This window comes from Macrobrachium rosenbergii, chromosome 45, assembly GCF_040412425.1.
Source record: "Macrobrachium rosenbergii isolate ZJJX-2024 chromosome 45, ASM4041242v1, whole genome shotgun sequence".
In the NCBI taxonomy this organism is placed as follows: Eukaryota; Metazoa; Arthropoda; class Malacostraca; order Decapoda; family Palaemonidae; genus Macrobrachium; species Macrobrachium rosenbergii.
Genome location: NC_089785.1, coordinates 25,828,373 through 25,842,038, shown reverse-complemented (window position 1 = coordinate 25,842,038; position 13,666 = coordinate 25,828,373). Strand labels below are relative to the sequence as shown.

The 13,666-nt window shown below is 39.5% G+C and overlaps 1 protein-coding gene across 1 annotated transcript; it reads right to left on the bottom strand.

The window, feature by feature from the left end:
- Nucleotides 1-1,163: 1,163 nt before the first annotated feature.
- On the bottom strand, nucleotides 1,164-11,895 carry PpD3 (protein phosphatase D3). Its single transcript, XM_067088762.1, has 10 exons — nucleotides 11,661-11,895; nucleotides 8,972-9,213; nucleotides 8,112-8,259; nucleotides 6,969-7,090; nucleotides 6,585-6,855; nucleotides 6,003-6,145; nucleotides 5,462-5,549; nucleotides 4,798-5,017; nucleotides 4,475-4,556; nucleotides 1,164-4,020 (listed from the first exon to the last, which is right to left on the bottom strand). Exons 1-10 carry the CDS (start codon nucleotides 11,731-11,733, stop codon nucleotides 3,961-3,963), a joined length of 1,449 nt encoding a protein of 482 aa, XP_066944863.1. The 5' UTR covers nucleotides 11,734-11,895; the 3' UTR covers nucleotides 1,164-3,960.
- Nucleotides 11,896-13,666: the final 1,771 nt, after the last annotated feature.

Sequence of the window (13,666 nt, the reverse complement as noted above, 5' to 3'; positions counted from 1 at the left end):
TATATATATTATATATATATATATATATATATATATATATATATATATATATATATATATATATATATATATTATATATAATGCTTTATGCAACCCACAGCACTCAACAAGCCACCAGGTACATAATTCCGGCCTCAAGACAGAACGCAACAGAATACTCATGAAATGAAATCAAGCACCCCACTTTTCCCACACCGGGATTGATCTCGGGGTGACCACGGGCAGGGCATGGCCTGTTACAATATCAAGCTCTCAGTTTTAATGGCAATTTCCAACACTTCCCCCCTAGACCATATCTAAAAAGAGCCTTCTAGGTCTTCTTAACATTTTTTTCATCATAGTCCATTCTCTCCGCAGGACCAAACCATTCTACCCTTCAGCTTACTATCTCTTCGTTTGTCACCCCTTCTATTCCTCTAATTTGTTGTAAGTTAAGCAAATCATCAATTTCATTCGCTTTAGCTCCTTTATTTTCAGCTCCAAACTTCGATTCTGTAAAGGAGAACTGGTTCAACCACCATGTCGGTTGTAACTCCAGAATCCGTAATTGATTCGTATAACCAAAACATATTCAGATTGGAATTGGAACATACAATTTAGGCCAAAAGTCAGGTGCTTTGACCTATGAGGTCACTCTGCACTGAAAATAATTTTGGAACAATTGTTAGATGGTGGAAAGTTAGATAGTTTGAAAGAGAATATGAACAGGTGTACAGTAAAAGGAACTTAAATGGCTGACCCCCCCAAAAGTATGTTAAACTGAAGTGCTATGTATTCAGGTTCCGGCCGATTTCACTAGCTGATCCAGGCAGGGGGCCACCTGGGGATGTGGGGCCCCCCATGAAAAATAATGACAAAATAATAATATTGAAGGTTTAGATAACATAAATGAGAAATATAAAAATGGGAAAAAATGTTAAATCTATTATAGAAATAATCAGATTTTGTGAAAAAGATAATTTATATGTATATGTATATGAAAATTGGTGGCTGCCCCATATTTTCTGGATCAGCTAACGGCCGATTTAATATCATTGTTGGCTCAAAATTGGGGGCTCTCCAACAAACCCTCACCTGTCAGTTTTGTGGTTAACACAACCTCCTCGATAAACGCAACCGAAAACGCGACCCACTAAGGAAGCCTGTAAATAAAAACAACAGTCTCTCGTCCATAATCACTTAAGTTTATTTTCTATCTGTAAACTATAAAAAAATTGGCATTTAACCTACAAAATGCTCTTCACTGAAAGTTAAATGTTTAATCTTACAGTAAAATTTATAAAATAGATCCGAGCTTGGGACAAGCTCACATACACAAGAGTGAACTCCCGTCGTTCCGGGCGGGTGGAGTCCTTCTTCTTTCCCGCTGCCTCAGAAACACAAGAACGAGAGGGAACTGGTACGACGTAAACGGTAAGAGTAAAAAAAAAAAAAATGCATTACGTAGAAATAAGTCAATGCACGCCTCCCCATGACTAAATGGAGGGAAATCAAAATACATTCCCAACTGGGTCCTGAAAGAGAGAGAGAGAGAGAGAGAGAGAGAGAGAGAAACTGAGGTAATTTCATGAACGATGCACAAAATTCAACCTTATTGTCCTATCCACTTCATTGTTTATTGAAGAAAAAAAAAAAGTAATACTTGGATATAATAGAGAGCACCTGCATTGAGGATAATACAAGCAAGGGCGCTGATAACGCACGCTTTCCTTAAGTCTAGTATACACGAAAATTCACTCTGCATTGACGTGATCTCCGTTCGGTTGCTCCGACGACGACAACCACGGTTGTTGATATGATTCGAAAAGGGGGTGGCTCCTTCGAAGCAGCCGCACTCTGATATGAGCGGTGAGGGGGATGAAACGTGACCCGAAGTATGGGGTTAAACAAATGCAACCACAGGCTTCAAAAATGACGTCAAGGGATGGCTGCTCTTTGCTGAAACAAAGGGGGACGTCTGACAAACGGAAGGAGGCTCAGAGGAGATCGTTCGTACTTCTTTCGTACCAAAAGCAAAGAGATCAAGAGGAGAACGCACTGGAATCACTTCAAAAAGCTTGAGGCTAACACAAAGATTCAACGAAAACATCAAAACAACACAAATATGGCAGGTAGGTATCCCTATAACCCAAGGATGTCTGGGCAAAGGAAAACTCAATCCAACAGCAGACATACTGTACACAGTTCACAGCTAGATGCGACTTAATAAAACGAGGAGGCTGCAATTATATTATCATCTCAGCCATGGGAGTCAGGACAGTCACAAGAGGAAACCCATAAACTTATGTATGCTAAATGTCAGTTCAGTAGTTAACGGACAACATTACAGTACACACCATTTCTTACTAGCATAGAAACTGCAGCCATCAGGACTGGCTCCTAAGGTGAACCGCCGATATTTTTTGACAAAAGGAAAGCCACAGCACCACAAAACTTGTTTTGTAGTAGCAATGGTCTGGGTGAGATCGGACGTAACATTGCAACGAGCACCAGAAAATTAAAGAACCTATTCATATCGACTTCAAAGTGTCCGTTAAAATGAATTTAACCACCAGCTGCAGATAACTTGAAAACTCATTTACAACAATTACTATACACAATTGTCGAGGTCGAAGGACTTTCACAAAATAAAAAAAAAAAAGGAAACACAAGTCTTAACTTAAAATAAGTCATCTTTTACATCCGCATGGAAAAGGTCGCCATGCATCGTACAATAATTAACTGAGATAAAACGCAGTTGTAACTTCCGGTTTGTAGAGACTATAACAAGAGTGGTTTTATAAACATCCTACGAGGGCGGTTAACGTGAGTCTTCCTAAGAGGGCAGTTAATGTGAGTCTTCCTAAGAGGGCAGCTAATGTGAGTCTTCCGAATGGCGCTGATTATTTCGGCTGAGATCATTGTTCCGATCTTAAAGCAGCCCTTCGGTTCTAGCTGAGAAAGAATGAGGGGATGAAGCTTGAGTTCAACTTACACTTAAACCTAATTTGCATATGGAAAATCCGGCAGCGTTAAAAGAATTCCACACGACAGGAACAAAGGAGGGTACTATCTCTGAGAGAGAGAGAGAGAGAGAGAGAGAGAGAGAGAGAGAGAGAGAGAGAGAGAGAGAGAGAGAGAGAGAGAGAGAGAGAGAGAATATCTGTGCTGATATTCCGTTTATAACCTTCAACCAGTGTTCCAGACTGCAACACTGCCAAACAAGATGGAGTACAGAATTACGGGAATGGACGAGTGTCTTCTAGGAAGTTCGATCTTCTGCTCTACGTGGCATTATTGGGTAGGCTGGTCAGACGCCGGGCACCTTCGCAGAGCGACGGGCAGCCTCGGCACCTCAACTATGTTATTTTGTGATGATGATTAAAGCTCTTCCTAATTCACATCGAATGATATACGGTATTCAACAGGGGGGGGAACTCACCATAAGGTACAGTACATACGAATTTTACACGACTACCATCCTATCTCCACTTCTCCCTAATTTTCAACAACTCCGAAACCAAGGTCAAGCCGAGTCTATATTACAGAGCGAGATAGCTTTCTTCGGCAAGGTAAAAAAAAATGTCTCCGGCGAAACGTACCCAATATCGAGAGTCTACCATTCGAAAAGTCAGAGTCTCTGCTAACGTTAAAAATATTCTCCATGTGTCGAGTGTACATTAAAGTCTATGATAAGGTTATTGTACTTAGCTTTACTTATTTAAAAAGGCACACTTCTCAGAGCTATGATTCTTATCAAATTTTGAGATCCGTAAAGAGAGAGACAGACACCGTCCCGCGCAGGGGACTGGATGCGGGAGGGGGTTGGGGGGACGAGCGAGTGTATAACTGGGGAAAGCTTCCCCTGTCAGATGTGTTCCACTCTTGGTTCAATGCCTTTTGCAACCCGATAACTAGACAGCAGCATGCCACAAGAGTACAGTCTGGTGTGGCTCTTCCGTTGACTAGACGACGACATCTTTAACTAAACAGGCTTAGAATCGAATTTGCGTACGCCATTGGCTTCACCGGAGGATGTGGCTGTGGTGAAAGAAAAGAGAACACAAAATCAACGTAGGGCTAAAACAAGCTGCGTAACAGCGCCCCCCAACTTCCTGACTCTCCAGTGACATGTTTGTCCCAGACAGAGAGCTTCTATTGCTAATTGGAAAAGTTCAAAGACTACAGTAAAGTGCTACCTACTTTCGAGTACTACAGCAACTGGCCTGGGACTATCAACATTATTCTGCAAATGCTGTTGATTTATACATGTAGCGCTAGTTTCTTCTTTTACTCTCTTCTGAATTCTACTAGATTCTTAACTAGAATTTTATGTTTTCCTGTGCTTTTCCTAGCTTCCCACATTATTGTCTAAAATCTTATCAATATATTTTGTCATTTTATCATTATCATGACTATAAAATAAGTCAAATAAGTCCACACTTATAAATGCAGTATATAAATCAGCTATTGCACGACAGAAACTTCCACTTACCACAGCCTCGTAAGTTGTGTACTTCGGTTTTAAGTCTTTACCCGTCATCGTTATAAAAGAGCCCAAGTTCCCCATCGTATCACTGAAACGTAAGATAAAAATGAGAAAAACCCTCAACTCACAATTCCAACGACAAGAGTATGATACAGCACCTTACAGATAAAAATGTAACTGAATTATGAACGTACAAGGTAAGCTGTTTTCACTTGAACTTTTGAGGTTCTAAAGGGGAAACCCGATAACATCAGAGAATGAATTTGGCATCTACGTTCATCGTGGCTCCTTCAACACACGGACAGCAGGTGGTAAACACCGAAACTCACCAGTAATTCGGTGCAGAGAACACCGTAATGCATTTGCCATCGTGGGCGACTTCGAAGCCCTCTGCCTTGACTTCGTGCGAGCGTATGACGTACTCCAAGTTATTTCTGTCTAGGAACTTCTTGGTTATGTCGGGTCCGAACTGGATGCCCACGCCACGTTTGCTAGGTGCCCGGCCCATGGATGGCATGGGGTCGCTCCACAATAACTCGCACATTATGCCTGGAGAAAAAGAAACGACTATTGGAACACACAGACTGCAAAGCAAAAACTAAAAGCGACAAGTCTACTGCTGGCCAGGGCCAGAAGACCTGAGAGATTAGACTTGCACCGAGAGGTGAGCACTGTTTCAGCGGAAATTGGTAAAATTTTCATGACACCAGAAAAGTACTAAGACACAGTTGAAAAACAGGTTTGAAGACTACCATGACAATTTGTCAACCAAAAAAACTTTCTAATTATTCTCTACAAGCCACAAACTTTTTGACATTGCTGTTCTTCCTCCACGTTAATTTAACTCAGGGAAAAGCTAAGTAATATAGAACATAAGTGCGTAAATACCTCACGAATGGCAGTATCAGTTTTTCAACATCGTACGTACAATAAAATAAAACGAGAAAAACAATAGAGCGCAGAGCAAGCATAAGCGTAACACGCAGGACCTACCCTCTTCTGGAGGCTGCCTATTCCTATCTGTCTTTCGTATATCTTCTAAAGTTACGTCGTCTCCGCTGAATAATCCTCCATGCATCACCTGAAAAGAAACGTTAAGTGAAATCACTCAATCGCAGTTACACCGCTTAAATAAAACAACGTCAGAATAGTAAAATTGTCTAGTTCTTACATTTTTTTAATCCTGATGCGAGTTCATAGAAACTTCCGGTTGTATTAAGTACTAATGCTAGCTGAAAATGCGATTACGAGTACGGTATCATTATCAACACTGACTCGAGTCATTTTTACTTTTCTGGGCCGTTTATAGTTACCAAATTTATCAAAAAAAAAAAAAAAAAAAGGATAAACTGAATAATAACAATTACAATAAGTTAACAACACTTTTCTGTTAAATGCACACTCAACAAAAATCTGCATTCAGAAGTTCTAATCAATCAAGCGTTGTACCCTCAAGGAATTAACAACGATTAATGCTAGCATTCAGCCGGCACACTTCGAACGTATTATGGCAACAACAAATCACATCACTCACCAGAACCTTGTTATTTAGACAATGACAGAGCGGCAGCCAGTTGTACACTTCTGTGAAGAGCTCCGCCATCTGCGCGGTGTATTTGGCCTTGACTTCTCCTTCAAATCCGTACATCTGGTTCATTGTCACACTTTCGTGGTTCCCTGGAAAACAAAAGAAGGTTCACGACTTTGTAAACATTTTTATAAAGATACGATTGACTATACTCTTAAATTTTACATGAGAACAGAGGCAAGATAAGGAATCTGAACAACTAAATGTTGTTATTAGCTGACAATATTTAGATTCTGTCAGAAAACAATGAACATCTCAATCTACTTGCATTATATATGGATAGGACACTTCCAAATATGACAGATTTTTAAAGTAGGCAGTCCCTGAGTTAAGGTGGAGATATGTTCCTGAGTTGCGACTTAAGACGGACCCTAACTTTAAATTTCAGCCCATAAAAGGCTTGCCTCTTCACAGGAACAAATGAAGTCACTTAGATTGGATGAACTTCTAGTATACGGCATATCCACTGGTGACCAACTTAATATACTACTTAGTCACTCTAAATGAGCGCAAACCTTCAGGCATTACCTCGAGACATGAAGAAATGGTCGGGATAGAGGAGTTTGTAACCAAATAAGACGAAAATGCACTCGACCGAAAATGACCCTCTGTCGACGAAGTCCCCGTTGAAGAGGTAAGGATTCGTGGTGGAAGGTAGTCCGTTAAGCTGGAATATGTTCATTAGATCGTAATACTGCCCGTGGATGTCCCCGCACACCGTGAACTTGGAGTCGTCCGGGATTTTGACGTCCACTAACGTGGGCTGTTTCATGAGGTGGTCTTTGACGTCGAGAAGAATCTGTGGGTACACGTCGTAAAAATGTCTGATCATCTGAATATTCATTAATTGAGCTATAATGCTTGAAGCTCACCATGGAAAACCTTATGCATTTATGGTCGAATCAAGCTTACCTTGTATGCATATTGTCGGTGCAGCTTCTTCTGAGCTTTGTAATGTTCCATCAAATCTTTCATAAACTGCTCTGTCACTTTGCCATCCTCTAATCTAGGTCCTTCATAATCATCTTCGATAACTGTGGGTTAAGATATACATTAGCATCAATTGTAGAATCTATGAAATATTTTAAAACCTAATTTTAATTTTTCCTAGGATACCAACCTACGCTTTCATAAATGAAGTACTCAGTGCAAGGCGAACTGCAGCTGTCACTGACTTAACCAGAAAACAAAAGCCTATCGGGTAGGCCTATGAGCCATTTGTGAACTGTAACTATGAGAAAAGATTGGAGATGTACGTATAAGAATGTCCATATATACAAGATGATCACGTACTGGTATACAAGACAATGAACACGGTTTAAACATAAAAAAAAAATGTGATAAGCCTAAAACCTATGTGTAAATCTGACTAAATACCTCGAGAAAAAATTATTCTTTTCACATTTAACCTATGCGTAAATCTGATGAAATACCTTGAGAAAAAATTATTCTTTTCACGAGTGAATACAGAGGAACTGTAAGGGGTTTAGAAGAGAATGCAGTGAAAATCTTGATGAATAGTCAGAACCTGAGTGTACTGGAAGTACAGGGAACAATCTCAAACTAGAATGATGGAGAGGCATTAAGACATGATGGGATTACAAGTAAGACGCTACGGTACTGTGGTAAAAGTACTGTAGCATCTTGGTGGCTGACCAAGGTGTGGGAGATACGACAGAACTTCTCAGTTCAAGAGGTCCTTTGTTCCTCACACCGTTGGACTGCGGAAGAGCTTCCCAGAGGGTGTCGTGCAATTGGAACTTCTTCAGAAGTTCAAGCGAAGATGCTATGCATTACTACCCTAATACTATTTTTCTAGCATTTTAATACATTTTTATCTACTTATTAATTTATTTTTTCTCTTTTAATGAGCGAGATCTCTTCTTAATGTACTTCCCTTTCCCTTTTCCTAATGAACACCATATTCTTTGGAAGCTGGAAGTTCTAGCCAATGGCCTCTGGGGGCTTGTTCCATATGAAAAGGTCCCCTCTTCTGAATAAATAATAATAATAATAATAATAATAATAATAATAATAATAACAATAATAACATACCCATAGCCTCCAAGTTGATCGACTCCGCGACGGACTTCTTGTCGTCGTCGACGGCTATAGCCTTCTGGAACATGAGCATCTTCACGACCTTCTGACACTCATTGTACTTGACCTTGGCGTCCCTGTCGTTCGGGCGAGTTTTTGTGACCTGAAATGGACAGGTACGGAAATTATGTGGACACGCGAAAACTACTTGGAATGTCTTTACCAAAATAGCAAATTTTGAAAGTAATTTGTAGTTTTCCAACAATACAAACCTGGAGGTCTTTACATAGGGATTTGGCTTGCGTCCGAGAGCTAAATCCGTAAGTCAAGACCGAAGGTTTGTATTTGTACTGGAACAAACGAATATTCTGTCACTAATGCTAATGCAGTATTCAAAATTTAAAAGACGAAATGTTACAAGGTGGACTAATTAATTGATTTATGTAAATTTGGCTATAAAGCCAAGCACTGGGGAACTTTCAGCCATTCAACACTTATGACAGTGAACACAGGGCGTTCGAGTCGTTGGACAGCAAGATGGAATAAAGAATGTGGGAGCTGAGGTGAAGTAAAAGGCTAAAAAGTGGTTGCAATTAAGGACTGCAAACAACCTTCAGTATTGCCGACAGTACAGCATTGTAACTTTAATTAAAATTTAAAACATGTAACAATTGGGTTATAACAAGAGAAATGTGTAAGATACGCTTAAGGGCATAATAACAGAACAAAATTGATAGACACTTTTACGACACACTTGCAACTAATATCCCAGGCTTTACTTACAAGTCAAATCTGAAACAAGACAGAATGAACGAGTCAAGACATTACCATACAAATCTGCATACCGTACACCCTTACAGACGGACGGTACTTACCGTCTCATAGTCCTTGAGAGCTAGTTTGAATTTCCCTAAAGACATGTAAGCTGATGCTCTTCTGTAGTAGCCCTTGACGTATGTCTTGTCCAGTTCGAGGGCTTTCGACGCATCCTGGAGGGCATATCCGAAGCACTCCGTTTTCAAATAGGCGAAACTGCGGTTTCCGTAATATATTGCTACCGAGTCGTTCAGCTCTATCGCGGACGTGTAGAGTTCTATTGCCTTGTCATACTGTTGCTCTGTAAGGAAGGATGCCAGTTTTAGCTCCCGATTTACCAGGCACAATAAGACTTATCGGTTTTATTGCTTATTAAAATCAGTGACTACAGCGATAGGGTAACAGCTTGTTATATAAAAATAGCTTCTTTTTATAATATTACAAATACAAAAGTTAATACTGTGCCATTTTTAAGACAAATAATGAATAACTCATCTATCAAATGCTGTCTACTTACGTGTGTGTACCGTACCTATTTTTTTTGTGGTGACTGTACAACCAACACTGTTAAACTTTTGACAGAAGTACAGCCTTTGTGAAAATACCTTGAGATTTCAAACACAGTAGTAAACTTATTTTCTTTCATTTACACTTACAAGCATGGAAAAACCAACAAAAAGTAATAATACAACCATCCCCATGAGCACTGGGTGTAGTACCAGCCCCATGGGAATGAATGTTAAAACATAAACGAAAATACTGAAATCTACTGCACTTTTACTGTTGCCGTGATATTTAATATCTTGGCAACAGTAAACCTATACTGCCTAGCCTACTCGCTTTGTCATGACTATGTGCAAAATTTTACATCAAACCATTACTGTATCATATTTTGGACTTGATAATAGCAATTCCCTATGTTTTAAGGTGTGCCTTGGAAGTTTCTGATCTTTGTTTCATTCGCAAACGGCCTAACCGACCGCACCTAACCTAACTTAGGGAAAGTACAATAATGGTTTGAAGTAAAATAATCCCCTCCATCTGGCAAGACTATGAGGTAACCTTATGAATGACTTACAGCTCACGAATGACTAGCCTAGCCTAGCCTAGGCTACATCCTGAGTTCTTAAAATAAGAATAAATTAAATCCCTTCAATAATGGGGAATTAATCCATTCCTAATCCAGCGTCAGGATTAGTAGGTTAATCCTCGCCTAAACACATGAAAGGGGATTAAGAAAAATTTAAAAAGACAAAATAAATAAAATAATCTCCATGAAGAGACATAATCTCCAGTCTCACTCCACCTCCCCAAAAAAACCCCACCCCAAAAATAAAATCCCTCCCACCAGCTTAGAAAGAGAAGAAATACTCATTAGCCTTGCCTACGATGAACGAGTTAAAAAAAGTAAAGGAAAAAACCTGTATGAAGTGATGAGATCTAAAGCCTTCCCCCTCCCCAAAATAAAAACCCAAGATATTTCTCAGTAACAGCTCTGCGCGGACAGGACGGAACGGTTCCGCGAATTCAAGAGGCATCAGGGAGCCATATGCTCAAGAGGGGATTGGCTAAGGAAACGCATTATAAAAGGAACCATACTAACCTAACGTACCCTAACCTAACCTAACCTAGTAGGCTGTGTTACTTAGCCGGGGGAGGGGAGGGGGGGGCACGGTGAAGGAAATTCCATTTTTTACCAAAAGCTCCTCTATAACACTGTGCATGTGCATTAGCATTCCAAAATGGCCCGCATACACAAATGTAATCAATTCTGAGGTTAATTACAGGTTAATTACAGTCGACCGACAAAAAATAAAGGTAAAGTCTTGATAAGCAACCAAAATACTATAGAAAAAGTCAATTTCCAAGGCAATAAGAGATGCGGAGATCTTACTTTGTTCTCCCAAACCCATCCATTTATAAGAATAACAAAAACTCGCCTTTGAAATACTCATTACCGTCACTTACAAGGAGGAAGGAGAGTAAAAAAAAAAAAAATAGGCTATAAACTAAAAAAAATACTAAAAAAAACCTATATGATGAGATGAGATCTAGAGCCTATGGGGACCTCCCCAAAATATAAACCCACCCACGGGCTCGATATGAAAAAAAAAAACTCACTTTTGAAATACTCGTTGGCCTCTCCTAGTAGCAGTAAAACAATAAAGAAAATAAAAAACTTATAAAGAGACAACATCTACAGCTTCCCAAAAATAAAAACCCACCCACACTCGCTCCCTCCCTCCCCTACCCAATGGGTCGAATAAAAAAAAACTCACTTTTGAAATACCCGTTGGCCTCTCCTTGTAGTGAAAAAAATTTCGAAAATAAAAACCTACAGAGACGAAACCTACAGCCCCCCTAAAAATAAAAACCCACCCACACTCGCCCTCTCCCTTCCCTACCCACCGGGTCGAATGAAAAAAAAAACTCACTTTTGAAATACTCGTAGGCAAAAAAATTAAGAAAATACCAACCTATAAAGAGACGAAACCTACATCCCCCGAAAAAATAAAAACCCACCCACACTCGCTCCCTCCCTCCCCCACCCACCGGCCCGAATAAGGAATCAGAAAAAAAACTCACTTTTGAAAACTCGTTGGCTTCTATAGTAGTAAAAAAAATTAAAATAAAAAACCTATAAAGATACGAAACCTACATCCCCCCCCAAAAAAAAACCCACTCACCCTCCCCCCACCCACCCACCGGCTCGAATGAGGAATCAGGCAAAAAAAAAAAAAAACTCACTTTTGAAATACTCGTTGGCTTCGTTCTTGAGTTCTTCAGCCTTCTGGACATTCTCCTCGCTGACCGCCGACATTTCCCCTTGGAAAAAAAAACCCCGGGGCTTCTTCCGCTTCCACTTCCGAGTCGAGAGCGAGAACGAAATTGGGAGGAAAACTCTTCGGACCTTTTCCTCTCTGCTGTGATCACCCGAATGTAAACAATGTCGGGAGATCCTCTCTCTTCTTCTTCTTCTTCTTCCCCCGGTCGGCGAAGGAATCCGGGACCTTGGAACGGATTTCTCGCTTTCTTTCGTTATTTTCGTCGTTTTTTCCGATAGGATGGGTTGATATCTAACCATAAATTGCACTATAACCTTATAAAATACTTTAAAATTCGTTTATTTTACGCTTTTCTACTTTTGTGACCCCAAGTTCTTCCCCCGATCGGGAGGGAGTCCAGGACCCCGGCCTGGATTTCTCTTTCTTTATTTTCGCCGTTTTTCGCCTTGATTGGGTTGATATCTTACTCTAAATTGCACTAAGAGTTACTCAAATACTTTAAACTTCATTTATTTATGACTTGATACGTTCATTACTCCAAATATCGCGATACGGAGCAAAATAAACGTGTAGGATTTTGACGTGCCGTAAGCTATTATGTAATACTAAATTGCACCAAGAGTTGCCGAGATCTGTTAAATTCACTCATCTGCGAGTGAGTACACTTATTAATCTAAATATAGCAATGGAGAGCCAAATAAATGTGGATGATTTTGACCTTCGTGGAGCAGACAGTATTATGTAATGCCAGCATCCACGATTAGCTGGCAGGAGAGGTGGAGAGGTGGGGGGAGGGGGGGAGGAGGAACGAGGATGCTGTTGCATGTATAAGGTTGAAAAAACTGCTTATTATCATTGCCTTGCAGGGGATATCTTTCCATATTTCATTATCAAACTCTACTTTCATTTATACGTAAGGAATTGGAACATGTGTGATGTACTCACGTACAAATGTACACACACACACACATGCACATGGTTTCCCCACTTGAGGAAATGGTTCATGAAATATACAGCCGTCTGGTTTCCCAGCCAATTCTTTTAGGGGTGGAGATGCTAGTACTACACCATTTCTTTTTATCCCAGGAGACGCTGGTATTCATTTACAGCTGGGCTTAGCAAATGGTGATGATGAATGCAAATAAAAATGCACATCACAGCATATGTGGCAATGGAAGATCATGTTGTGGTATACAACATGATGAAGGAAGTATTGTTTTGGATACCTCCAGTATCATTTTGGGTATTGGATACAATGCACTTAGTGGAAAGGAGATAGTGATATATTTCTTTTAATAATTAGGGAGAATATTCCTATGTATAAAATCACTAATTTTAGACAAAGAACAGCTATTATATATTATTATATATGAGTGCTAGAAATCGTAGTTTGTTTAGAATAGGTGGAAAGTTGAAAAATATGGGATGTAATATCGAAATATCATAAGCAAATATAGTCTGGTTATTTACCTGTAAAGAGGCTATGCTCAGTTTGTAAATGAACGAATTGCAAATAAAAATATAAACAAAAACGATACAAGATCTTTGAGGTGAAATTTTGCCATGAAAACTCTACGAAAAATATAATAACACACACTCTGAATCATATATAATCAGAGTTTTAACACTTTCAAGCCAAGTGGAAACGAAATTGCCTTATTAGTAAATACTTCTCTAGAGGGAAATTCAGCAGAAGAAGAAAAACTGGATTTAGACTGATTCAGTGTAATATAAAAAGAAGGAATATATAAAAAAAAATATAATGTACAAGACTATGTAAGTGAGTGAGTTATCAGGAACCAGGAACCGAGAGATAGATTTCAATCACGACCAAAATATGTCAGCAAATCCTATTGATAAAAACAATAAACAAGACTAAAGATTTTAGGGGGGAAACTGACACAGAACTGGATTTTTAAATTAGGTCAAACAAGGAAAACTCAGGCATTAATTGAAAATAAGACATTA

Bases quoted from the DNA above. Each gene is read 5' to 3' on its own strand.
- PpD3 (XM_067088762.1), bottom strand. From the start codon at position 11,733: ATGTCGGCGGTCAGCGAGGAGAATGTCCAGAAGGCTGAAGAACTCAAG. The intron at 8,260-8,971 runs GTAAGTACCGTC...TGTCCATTTCAG, and splicing joins CTCTCAAGGACTATGAGACG to GTCACAAAAACTCGCCCGAA. The intron at 4,021-4,474 runs GTAAGTGGAAGT...CTTTCACCACAG, and splicing joins ACACAACTTACGAGGCTGTG to CCACATCCTCCGGTGAAGCC.